This window comes from Myiozetetes cayanensis, unplaced genomic scaffold (assembly GCF_022539395.1).
Source record: "Myiozetetes cayanensis isolate MyiCay16 unplaced genomic scaffold, myiCay2020 scf6-25, whole genome shotgun sequence".
Taxonomy (NCBI): domain Eukaryota; kingdom Metazoa; phylum Chordata; class Aves; order Passeriformes; family Tyrannidae; genus Myiozetetes; species Myiozetetes cayanensis.
Genome location: NW_026087853.1, coordinates 19,160,696 through 19,173,401, shown reverse-complemented (window position 1 = coordinate 19,173,401; position 12,706 = coordinate 19,160,696). Strand labels below are relative to the sequence as shown.

General features: G+C 36.6%; 1 protein-coding gene across 15 annotated transcripts in view; it reads left to right on the top strand.

Moving 5' to 3' along the window:
- NRXN3 (neurexin 3) overlaps positions 1-10,823 on the top strand; it is a 996,573-nt gene extending 985,750 nt beyond the window's left edge. For 7 of the 15 annotated variants that reach the window (XM_050335881.1, XM_050335877.1, XM_050335875.1 and 4 more), the window contains one exon: positions 7,855-10,823. In XM_050335881.1, the coding sequence (XP_050191838.1) occupies positions 7,855-8,156 (302 nt within the window). In that variant the 3' untranslated portion in view covers positions 8,157-10,823. Of the gene's footprint in view, positions 1-7,230 lie in introns of all 15 variants that reach the window. The other 8 variants (XM_050335880.1, XM_050335870.1, XM_050335871.1 and 5 more) reach the window with 2 other exon arrangements.
- The last annotated feature ends 1,883 nt before the right edge of the window (positions 10,824-12,706 follow it).

Sequence of the window (12,706 nt, the reverse complement as noted above, 5' to 3'; positions counted from 1 at the left end):
GTATGTGTTGTTGCCTCCCTGTATCGCCCTTTGTTGTAAAACAAATATATTTAAAAATAAATAATAAACATTTTGCTAAAAAAGTTTTTAAGAAACAACAACGAAAAAAGCAAGTTACAAGAATGTGGCAATGCTACTTGTCCAAGAGCATTCTTACACAACTTTCTTTTGTAAATTTTTCCTTTCATGCCAAAAAACATGCGGGCAATTTGTTGATGTAAGTTGACTGTTATGAAATCAATGTGGTATGCTTTCTAAATATTTTTATGTATTTTTGATTACTTTTTTTTTAAGGAAATAATGTTTTTGATTTTCGTCATTTTTTTCAGTTCTCATAGGTTTTATTCTTTCTTTTGCTGCTAAAGTGAATTACTTGTTCTGTTTTTCCTTTTTCTGACCTTGTTGCTGTGGCATTTTTGTTTTCTAGTGTATGGTTTTGTTTTAGGAAAATATATAAGTTTATTTATTTTTTAATCAGTTTCTATTTGCCTTTATGTTCCGTGCTCTTTGTATATTGTCAATTGACATATTGTATTGTGCATAGGAGGGTGTGAAGGAGTCCGAGGTAGTTTGCTCCTATATCTTTCTTGGCCCCCCTCTAGAAGCTTCCTTTCCCCTTTCCCCAAACAAATCACCAGTAATGCTACTTTTATTTCATGCTACTTAAATTACATGTAGCCTGGTGGTGTAACCTTCATGTCATGTGAAAAATTATGAGACTTCTTTGGCTTTTGGTAGTTCTCAGGGTTTTCCTAATGCCCTCTATGTCATTCCTACTTTATTCCCATTAAATTGTTTTATTTCTGTCAGTTTTCTTCATGGCTGATTATGTACCTGATGTCCAGTATAAATGATACTCTCAAGTGTACTCTTCCCAGGTAAATGCACTCAGCATGTCATGACTGGTATCAGACTTGCTAATATAATCCAGAAATGATGCCTTCGGCACACACATCCTGAACCTCTAAAATTTCCTTGCTACAAAAGAGATTTGCATAAGTTTCTTCAAAAAGCAGTGAGTACAAGTAAGAAGAAGCTGTACTTCCTTATAAGCACATATGTTTTCACCATTTCTCCAGAGTAATGACATGCTCAGCAGGTATTTTAGGTTCAGCAGGTATCTTAGGTTCAACTGTCAAGTTCCTTAACAACAGATGCTGAAAACGGAACAAATAATTATGCTGAGTAGGAAGCTGTCACCAACTAATCATAAAAGTTTAGAATAATGGTGAGAGATAGAAGAGGGCATGTTTCAGTTGGTTCAGAGCAGCTCAGTGTCTGGGCACCAAAATACCTGGAATCTGGAATACTCTAGAATCTTGCTTGTAGACATGATATCAGGTCCTCTCTGGAAGGTATTAATGTCTGTTTCATTGAAACTCCACAAAGGTGACCAAAAATTTACATCAATGAAACACAGCCCAGCATTAACTTGATATTCATGACTTCTCAAACTCTGTACCTTGCTGTTGCTCATGAGCCATCTATTTGAAAACACTGCATTAACTGATGTCTTTTAATACAGCTGGGGAGGCGCTTAGGAAATGCTTTTCAACCAGCTGCACCAGAATCCAGTTTTATCTAATCACTTTGAAGACTACATAGTTTCTGAAAGAAAAAGAGTGATATTTGAGATAAGAAGTTGCAGAATTCCATTAAGGAAATTATGTTTTTCTCTCTACTAATCTCTATCAATTGCAAGTAAGTCAAACAGCAAGAGTAGAAAATATGAAGAATGTTCATCTACTAGGTTTTAGCATCATCTTTCCTGAGAATCAGAGACTATATGCTGAATAATTTCTGCTTTTTATCCTCAGAGGACTTGAAGGAGAATTAACTAAATACTATTAGACTGAAATTTATGAACTCAGTCTTTTAATAAGGAATTATTGTGCTGATACAGAGGTGGAAAAGGTAAGGACTTATTTCTGCGTCAAGTATTTCATACTGAGTATGGAGCCAAACTTCAGAGGAGCATCATAAGAATAAAATGAAAATTGCAAACTTTGGATGCAGAATTTCAAGTGCCTGCAGAAATGGATAAGTTGTGCAGCCTTTATGGATGACATTTAAAAGTTCTTCATTCACAGATGAAAAAGAGAGAGACAATAAGGTGTGTTACTTATCATCATCAGGAGAAGATGAATCTTTCAGGCTTCCTTTGTGTGTGCCTTTTGTCCTGTAGTCTGACGCCTGAGATGCCACTGAAGTAGTTGTGGCTCTAAAGATCAAAAACAGTGGCTACTACAGTTTTTCGTATTGTTTTCTTTACCATATTTTTTGTTGTGCTCTACATTCGTGACTTGCCCACAACATCCTCACCATTCATAAGATTTCTATTAAATTTTTAACACTCAGTCTTTTCCAATGGTAGAGAACTCTTACTGGAGATCAGCTCCAGAGGTATGAATTATATATCTATAAATACTCTCATAAAGCAAAAACCAGGGCAGCTCCAAGGCTGAAGCAGACCTTTTATATCCCCAGTGCTCTTGGTAGTTAAAAGAAAAGCACAACTCCATGAAAGTAGTATATGTGATAATATGTGCTAAAAGGCTAATTTTTAATTAATATATGTACACTTTTTGGAATGAGAAGGCCAAGCAAAGCACTAGGCTACTTGGTATAAGGTTTTCCATCTCACAGACCTCCATTCTTTCAATGGTCTTTCCAGTTAGATATTCAGTTTTTTGTTGAGTTGTTGCTTGGGTTTTTTTCAGCTGTCCTGTTGATGGACAAACTAGTCTTGCATCTATATCACTGCGGAGGAAACCATTTTATCTGTTTCTTTTTGTTTAGTTCTTTGGCATTGTGTTGTCAAGAGAACATATTTCTATTCAGGAAACATCCATTCCCTGCTTAGGAGAGAAAGTACAGAGTAGGTGAAAAACAAATCTGGAAAATCTTTGTGAAATCTTTAGATTGCTAAAGTAATCCTGAACTTGGAGCATACAGATGAACACTGTTAACTGGTGCTTAACAGCTAACGGAAAAAATGGGGAAAGAAACCAGTAACTATCAGGAAACAACCCATATAATCCACAAACAGAATCTAAATCTCACATGAATGTTTGGAAGCCATGGCCCAAACCAGGTGGTAGCCTTGCCTTTTTTTTTTTCATAGGCACAGAACTATTTGGAAATTGAACCTGTAAGTTTTATTCGGGTCTCAAAGCATTTAATTTTGCAATTGAAAAAATAGTAGACATTGTGAGAAAATAAAAACTTGACAAACATAAAACTTGTCCCAAATGTATTTCCCTTTCTAGATTGTCAGGTAAGGTTTTTCAGGAACACCTCTAGCTTTTTCTAGAAATCTAAATCTTTAAAACATTTGCCTTCTACAGCAAACCATTCAGGATTGAAATCCTGCATAAGTAATTCTTGACAACTAGTGGCTCTTTGTCTTTTAAATCTTTCAGTGCTTACCTTGAAACCAAGCTGGGGCCTGGGCAAGAGGCACTAATTCTCCATCAAAGGACCAGTGGCTCCAGGCAGCTTCCTGCTCCCTCAGTCATCAGACTCCCCCTTGTGTCTACTACAAATAGAAATGTAGTACCAGTAACAGAGTTGTTTGCAGGCATGATATGAAAGTTTGCGTTTGCTCCCCTCCATAGATATCAGTGATCATATTTCTCACACTTTCCTATGAGCTTTTCAGAATTTACATTCCCTGTTATCTTCAAATAACACATTTATTTTAGACTGAGTGGCATTTTTATCATGCCATTTTAAAGGGTGTTTTTATTCATCCATAAATCACATACTCCAAGAAGTATTCATTGTGCTTGCATCCTGTTAGACCTAAGACTTCAAGTTTGCTGTGAGTTTTGCATAGATGCCTAACAGCAGCCAAAAAGAAGCCAGATCTTATACCTAGAGTGTTTTTTCCAACTTATTCTCTCATAGCTTTTTTTAAATTCTCACAGATTCTTCCATTACATAGAGGGGAAAAAAAAATATTATTACCACCCTTGCAACCATCTACCTGATACTCCCAAAATTATATGTTACCAATTTACTCCTTGATGGAGAAGTGATTCCTAATGAAAGACCTTGAAGAGTCTCTTTATTTCTTTAGTATGCAGGTAACCATAGTATGGATTGTTGGACCATTTGAAATAAAAACTAATGATGAGATTAAATAATTGTATCAAAGTGAATCCTATTTTCCTGATATGAAAGTTATATCTGTTCTCACGCATATTGTGAGATGAAAACTTTTTAAAACTTAGTCCTGATTCTGTCCTATTGTCTTCCATCCAACAGACTTGCTGGAATTAAAAAACGCCGATATTTTCTCCATCACTTATGTAAAATCCAACTTATGATAGCAAGTTTATCAGCTTTATTTTATATTTTGAGGAGACTGTGACCATTTAATAGTTGCAGTAGTCTTGATCATTGGCTCAAGTCCTGAACAGCAACAAAACCTATAAAACTGTGACCTAGTTTTAAATTAAAGGGGTATTGGGGCAAAAGGAAAGTCTTCCTATTAAATGTAAGATATGTCTGATTCCTTCCAGAAAATTAATTACTAATAGGATAAAAATAATTTCTCTTTGGAAGAAAACTGCCTAAAATATTGTCTCAGTGTATGGTAGGTCAACTGCATACTGATGCTGTGTGCCAGTATAGTAGCTTTTAAGAACAAAGTTCTTAAAAGTTCTAGATAAGCAATTAAAAACTGCCAAGCTGATTTTTTTTCTAGTTGAGTGTCACAGATGGTGAAGAAAATCACAGATGAATACTGCTCTTTAACAACAAAACACTGATCTTAAAAATTTATTTAAAAGGAATGTTTTCTATCCCTGACTTTCTGGAACTTAAATTCTCAAGTCATGCTATTTGATGCAATTCTGACTTAAATACTGGTATTTTTACTCATTTTTTTTACCAGGCTCAGAGATGATCTTTCCCCCTGAGGCATACTCCAAGTTCGTCCCAAGCCCACCTGTTTGCACAGATTATAGATGCTCTACTCAAGCCACACATAGGGCTTTTGGACATATATAAATCATATTACATGCTCTAGTTTCTACATTGCTCAGAAAACAGCTCAGATGCATGAGCACAAAATGCTATGTAACCATTTGGCAGACTACATTTTTTGCTTTGTTACATAATTTTTTTAAAAATATGTTGTTTGCAGTGATTGATACTTATTTCTCCATTCTCTAGCCAGTAACAAAAGAGGTATATGATGGTACTGAGGAAGTTCAGGAAACTAAATGTGTTCAAATTGCCCTTTGCATCTTAGCTTAAAATTAACTTTGCACGAAAGTATGCAAAGTACCACATTTCTTATTTTACCCTAATTTCTGCCCTGGTACCTCTGAGGTATTTCTGACTTTTTCAATTGATTAAACTGTGTCACCCCTTAGTTTCTCCTTAAGGAAAAGAATAAACCATATTACTACTTCAGCTATCCAAATTTATTGAACTGTTAAGTACCTTTTCCAGTATATTGCCATCTTCAATATGCAATTTGTTCAGATATATTACTCTCCAAATACAGTTAGAAGGAATTTTGATCGTAAAGTATTCCTTATAGAACTTCTGTGGACATTATTGACAGAATTCAATGGGGAAAAGTGCATGTAACATGTAGGGTAGATTTGAGAGAGCAGAATTTTGACCCTAATGCCATTCAGCACTGTAACAATGCCAAACTGTTCATTATCAGGTATTAATACATAATGAAAACCCAGAATTATTTATTTAGAAGCTGTAATTCCTTTTACGTATGCTTCCTTAAGTAATGGTGAGTATAAATAAAATTTTCAATGCATTAGAAATACTTACTGAGTTACACTCCTTTGAACAGACCTAGATGACTCTCATGATGTCAGCTGAACTCCTCTGTGTATATTTTAAGCAGCTTACTTAAGTGGCTAGCCCAACAAAAATTACCCAAGGGACAATTTATACACAAACTTTCAAAAGTAATATGGCTCTCTCTAAAAAAAGTGTTGGCGACCAGTATGTCAGCAGAAGACTATGTAATCATAACTAAAGGAATTGGACAACATCAGAATAAAACTCAAAGGTAGAGGTACAGTCATATTACAATAAATAGAGAAAACAGGGCTACTACCCTAAAAGTAGCAATATTACTACTCAGAATCCAAATTATAGAAATAATACACCAATTTTCTTGTTTCAGTTGTAGCTTATACTGTGGAAAGGTACAAAGGTACAGTTTGTTGTTCAAGAGTAGACCATAAGTCTGTCTTGTTCTTAGTCCTCTGTAGGCAGGTAACCATCACGTTAGAAATAAGTAGAACTGATCACAACTCTCTACTTATCAAGAAGTAACAGTAAGTGTGAAGACAACTTCTGCAGTACAATCCTGAGCTCAAGTGCTAACTTGGTTTATCAAAGTCCTTTTTCAGTTATATCATCAATCACAATAAAATCTATCCTAATTCTTAATCAAATTATGGTAAAAGAATATCAAGAAGAACCAAAGATGAAGATAGTATGCACTGGTAGCCCCAAGAGAAGGAAGAAAAGGGACATCACTAGTGTCGAACAGAATGCTAAAGAAATCTTAAAAAGAGATGAATATTGAGTAGAGCTCTGTACCCTCACGGACCCCAGTAAGTACTTCGTTCTTATTCCATCCCTGCTTTCATGAACTTTCCCACAATTTAAGAGCCAGATAATGATCAAGAAGAAATGGATGAATGGGAAATGCCTTAAGGAAAGGACTTCTAAACTACAGGTGAGCAGATTAGAATGGCAGAGAAAATATCACTGTATTTTAAACAAAAAGAAGAGGAAAAACTGGCAAGATGAGCAGTAAAAAATACATCTATGAGAACATTGGTCTATGGAAGTCTAAAATAATTAATTTAAATAGTCTGCTAACCAAATGCTTAAGAAAGATCACTATCAAAAGTTAATGACCACAGAGTCACTTGAGAGTATCTCCAAAAATCAAAAACTTTGTGTTCCCAAAAATTCAGAGTATTTCACTGTACATACCTAGCATAGGTAGGAAATGGAACATGCAATTTACCAACGTCCAAACAGGATGGGAGGGAACAATGAAAGGCACCCTTAGGAAAGTATGTTGGTAGTGTAGCTAGGGTGAGAAACCTGATCCCTGACACCTTCTCAGAATGCCCAGAACCTCTCCTGCCCTTGAGTCAAGTGAACAGAAAATGGTGCATTGTGTCATTAAAATGTACTAATCTTCTTTTTTTTTTCTCTTTTCCATCCCAGGAGGTGAATTAGTTATCCCTCTACTTGTAGAAGACCCTTTAGATATCCCTCCTATTGCTACTCGTGCACCTTTCATTACACTTCCCCCTACCTTTCGCCCCCTCCTCACCATTATTGAGACCACCAAAGATTCCCTGTCCATGACCTCTGAGGCGGGGTTACCTTGCTTGTCGGACCAAGGCAGCGATGGTTGTGATGATGATGGCTTGGTGATATCTGGGTATGGCTCAGGGGAAACCTTTGACTCTAACCTACCCCCTACTGATGATGAAGATTTTTACACCACCTTCTCCTTGGTAACAGATAAGAGTCTTTCCACTTCCATCTTCGAAGGTGGCTACAAAGCACACGCACCCAAGTGGGAATCCAAGGACTTTAGACCTAACAAAGTCTCCGAAACTGGTAGGACTACTACCACGTCTTTGTCCCCTGAGCTGATCCGCTCCACAGCTTCGTCCTCGACTGGGATGGTGCCCAAATTGCCAGCCGGCAAAATGAATAACCGTGAGCTCAAACCCCAGCCTGACATAGTCTTGCTTCCGTTGCCCACTGCCTATGAGCTAGACAGCACAAAGCTGAAGAGCCCGCTAATCACTTCCCCCATGTTCCGTAATGTGCCCACAGCAAACCCCACGGAGCCGGGAATCAGACGGGTTCCGGGGGCCTCAGAGGTGGTCCGCGAGTCGAGCAGCACAACGGGGATGGTCGTCGGCATTGTGGCTGCTGCCGCCCTCTGCATCCTCATCCTCCTGTATGCCATGTACAAGTACAGGAACAGGGACGAGGGGTCCTATCAGGTGGACGAGACGCGGAACTACATCAGCAACTCAGCCCAGAGCAACGGCACGCTCATGAAGGAGAAGCAGCAGAGCTCAAAGAGCGGCCACAAGAAGCAGAAAAACAAGGACAAAGAGTATTATGTGTAAAAAAGAATACTTATTTATATATAAATATATAAATACTTAATGAGATTTAACTGAAATATCAGAACCATTGCAGCGAACGAGATGATTGAGAGATATCGTTTGTGGGAAAAAGTATTGGGAAAAAAATTTCAGCAGTGACTGTTAATGTCTCAGTCATCACTTGGAGTCAGCAATCTTTGCCCTAATGTATTATAAAGCACACTTAGCGTTCTGGAGATGGCGCGCACAGCTCTGCTCTGTTAGTGAACTTGGACATCTCCAAATCTCCTCCTCCACTGAACTTTCTGCAAAAGTAGAAGACTTCATGGCTTACTTGTTTCATATCTCCAAGTGAGTCTTTAACAATGTTCGTGATCCCTGACTGTATCGATAATTTTTCAGTTTACTTATTTAAAAAAAGAAAAAAAAAAGGAAAGAAAAATTTAAAAAAATACAAACAATATTAAACAACAAGGAAATATTGAACAAAATTATCTGGCCGTGTCCAGCATACATATAATTTTTCGAGATTGGAGGAGGGGAATAAAAGATTTTGGAGATTGTTGGATTTTTGGTTTGGTTTGGTTTGGTTTCTTGTGTTACTTATTGTTTGGTTTTTTTGATTACTTTTGGGTGTGGGAGGGAAGAATGGAGTGGAATGGTGCAGGGGGTCAACCATATGTTGAGAAGAAATCTCGGAAAAAAAAATCCCTAATAAACAAAGAGAGACTATTGCCATATATGAACTCAAAAGCTACCCATGGTGTTTACTCTGCATATCTGGTTGTGTTGTCTCTAGAATCCTTGGTCTTGCAGTAAGTTGTTTGCTAACAACGCAGTGAAAGTGACTCATGGGTGGTGCTGAAGAAAAATATCATGGAAAGCTGGTTCCCTTGGATCTGGCTCCAGTATTTGCAATTGAACTGAAGAGTAGACTGGTTTGGGTCTGTTCTGATCAGTCATTGGCTTTATTTGAGTGCAGCACTTAGTACACATTAGCACAGCCAAAGTATGTTTAAAAGGATTTGGAGATTCAAAAAAGAATGCTTAAAAATTATTAACTATTCTGAGCTGAATATACTGTGCAAAAATAAAGGAGCCTTCCTCTAGGTTCTGGTTCTGTGACATTGCAATGCATGTAAAAAATAATGATAAATCAGTTTCCTAAAGAGATCAGAAAGACACCACTGGAGTTCAACTTGTGACAAGACCAATAAATGTCAGAAAAGCTAAACACTTGTAAAAGAATGCAAAATACATCAATTTTTTTTGACATATAACTGGTTTTCGTATGTAATATTTTAATTTTGTAGCTTGACATTTCAGATCATCTCTGTCTTTCCATTTGCCCTATTCTCCCTTTTCCTCCTCTTTTATATAAAAGAAAATAAATAAAGCTGCTGTGACACACAAAAAAAAAAAAAGAAAAATTAATTTAATAATATAATATATATATATACACACAGATATATTTATCATGGTATGTTTGATGGGACGACTGGAACAGAAGTTCTGTTATGGTCTTAATGTGGAATGAGAATGTTCTTGAAGAACAGAGTAAAAAGAAACAGACAACAAAAGCAAACCTTAAAATGTGAAGTGTGTGTTTTAGCTTTGTCACAGTTACCTGTGTCAAAAAAAAAAATCTGAAATTTTGTTTACATATTTTACTACTATTTTTTTGGTAGTATAATTTCTATATGGATACCCTGATGGTGTATATACTGTTTTATGGTTAAATTGGGAATTTCTTTTGTTTTATTTAACTTATTTAATTTGGTTGTTTGGTTTCTACATTTTCCCAGTTATTGTGAAAAGGATTATCTTACTGTACAGAACAATAGTGAGGCAGTTTGGCGGCCATACCTATCATGAGCAAAAAAGCAAATGAGGGAGAGAGACAGAGAGGAAAAAAACAACAAAAACCATGAAGGATTGAGAACTCTGGAATATCAGAAATTTACACTTTTGCTGTATGCGGATGAAAACTAATCAGCTGTTTAGGTTTAGAAATCTACTCTTGCTGGTGTTTATAAGTCGCATGAATATTTGACTCTGAAGAAGTGTCATCAGATACACACACGCACATGGGAACTTAAATTCAAAAAAACCAGTCTTCTCAAACATTTAGAGAAGATGCTTTCATGTTAACAAATATTTTCAGTGCGTGTATGTGTGCGTGTGTGTGGTGCGTGTGCGTGTGTGTGAGGTTGAGCTTTTTTTCTTTTTTATTTTTTATACTAAAAAGAAAAAAAAAGACAGGTTTTAAAAAGGTATGAAAGCACGATTTTAGATGACTTAACTGGCCGAAACTATATAAAGTTGATTATATCTTGATGTCTGTAAAAGATTGCTGTTCTTGGAGTCTTGGAGTCTTGTGAAATGATTTCCTGCTTTCTTTCTTCCTTTCCTTTTTGCTTTCCTTTTTTAAGTTAAAGGAAAAATATTTACACTTTCCTTTTTTGTGTAAGTTTCTATTGGACAGTTTTTGGGAACATGTGCATTTCTGTATGTGGGCTTCTACCATATCCCTGTTGCTTTATGGACAACCTGAAGAATTTTTATTTGAGTTTTTGTGATGTTATTGCTTTTTTTCCCTTTCTTTTTCTTCTTCCTTTTTGATTCTTTTTCTTTTCTTAGTTGCATTTTGTTTAAAGATATGCTTAGCAATAAAATGTTCTTCCCAAAGCCCTCGATGTTGCTGGGTTTTTATTTCAAAAGACTTCAGGGAAATTCCAGACCTTTAAAGATGAAAATAGTTTGTTAAGTATCACATATCCCATGGGAGTGTCTAGCCACCAAATTACATAATCATGTTCATGTTTGCATTCTTCCATTAGTCCAATAAATCTTATTTCTCTCCTCTGCAGGGATATAAATTCAGCTTGAGTCTGGGGTCTGTCTCACACCACTCCCAGACCCCTTGTCCCCTACCACCACCTCAGTGGGATAGTTCTCTGCAGTATGGGTTTCAGTCATCTCAGATAAAAGCATACCTAGGTTATTGACTTAGTATGCCCTTTCTTATGTGCTGCCTTATTTCTTATGTGCTCCTTCTAAAGTGTATAACTCTTCCCATGATATTTATGGGATTCTGGATTCCTCTTCTTTGGCCAGGAGTCTGTGTGATGTGCTGCAGCAGCCAAATCCTTTTGGGGATTTGGACGGCCAATTTGATGAAGAAAAATGTTCACATCATTTTACATGAGGATCTAATTTAGGTCCTCTGAATTTATCTGACTTCCACATACTACCTAAGGAACATAGTTTACATACTTTGGGTGCTATGTGCTAGGGATCAGACTTGGGTACCTAAAGTAGATGGAGTGAGTGTTAGCTTCCTTCCAGGTTGGTCTTGAGGGTCCCAAAACCCCAATGACAGCTACTGACTGTCCTTTGTTTTCCTATGGGGAATAGCAGTCTATGATGATTCTGGCCATCAGGCAAAATTGCCAATATTCTGTCTTGCTTTAGCAAGTTGTGCAGAAATTCAGCTCACAGTAGTAGTGTGGAGTATTTTTCAGACTCGATCTTCCCAAGCTGCCTGCAAGATTTTTTACTTTTTAGAGGCATCTGGAGGTCAGCCAAATGAGCATTTCACAGCCCTTTCATTCTTCAGCAGAGGATGACTCCACCTTTATTTTCCCTCTAGGTGGAATCCACTGGTCTTTTGAACAGTGTTTTCCACAGGTTTCATTTACAACCAAATTAGACTCAGGATAAAATGATTGTTAAGGTATTCCCTGTGATTTTCTACATTGTTTTTGTTTATATGTTTCCATAGGTGAGAATATGTGTGTATATATGTGAGGTTCTTTTACTGTTTTTAGTTCTTTTGTGAATCATATTTTAACAATTTACAGATTTCTCACTAGTATCAAACCCACAGGTTCTGGTCAAAACTCCACTCTTCTTTCACTCTGAAAATAATTAAATTCTTGGATGATGACTGGTATCTAATATTTCCAGTACTGGAGCAGTCAGTTTGCATGTGGGAGATCTAGGTCTGAGCCTAATTGCCTCTTCTAATATTGCAGAAAATTTCCTTATCACCAGCAGTTTGTGTTCTGAAAAAATATTTTTTTCTCAATGCTTCTCTCAAAACTTGTTATACTTTATATCATTATGAAATATTATGTGAAGCAAGAAATTTCAACCTGATTTACCCTCACCCTCTGGCTATAGTCACGCTTTTTTTTCATTTTGTCTGTCACCTAATAATCATTTTATTACTTAGGCTAAATGAAAATGTCAGAAAGGAGGTTTCATTGCTGCCTGAAAGGCTTAGGATTATTGTATGTCTTTGGCTCATCTCAGAGTCATAGAATCATTGAGATTGAAAGGGATCCCTGGAGATCATGTAGTCCAAGCACTACCACTCCAAAGCAGGGTCAGCCACAGTAAATTGCCCAGGAATACGTCCATTTAGATTTTTTATATCTCCACATGTAAATTCCACAATCTCTCTGGGCAACCTGCTCTGTGTGACCACCCTCATTGTAAACAATTTTTGTTGTGGTTAGATGAAATTTAGTATTTCTTAATTTATTCTCACTCCCTTTTACTGTTTT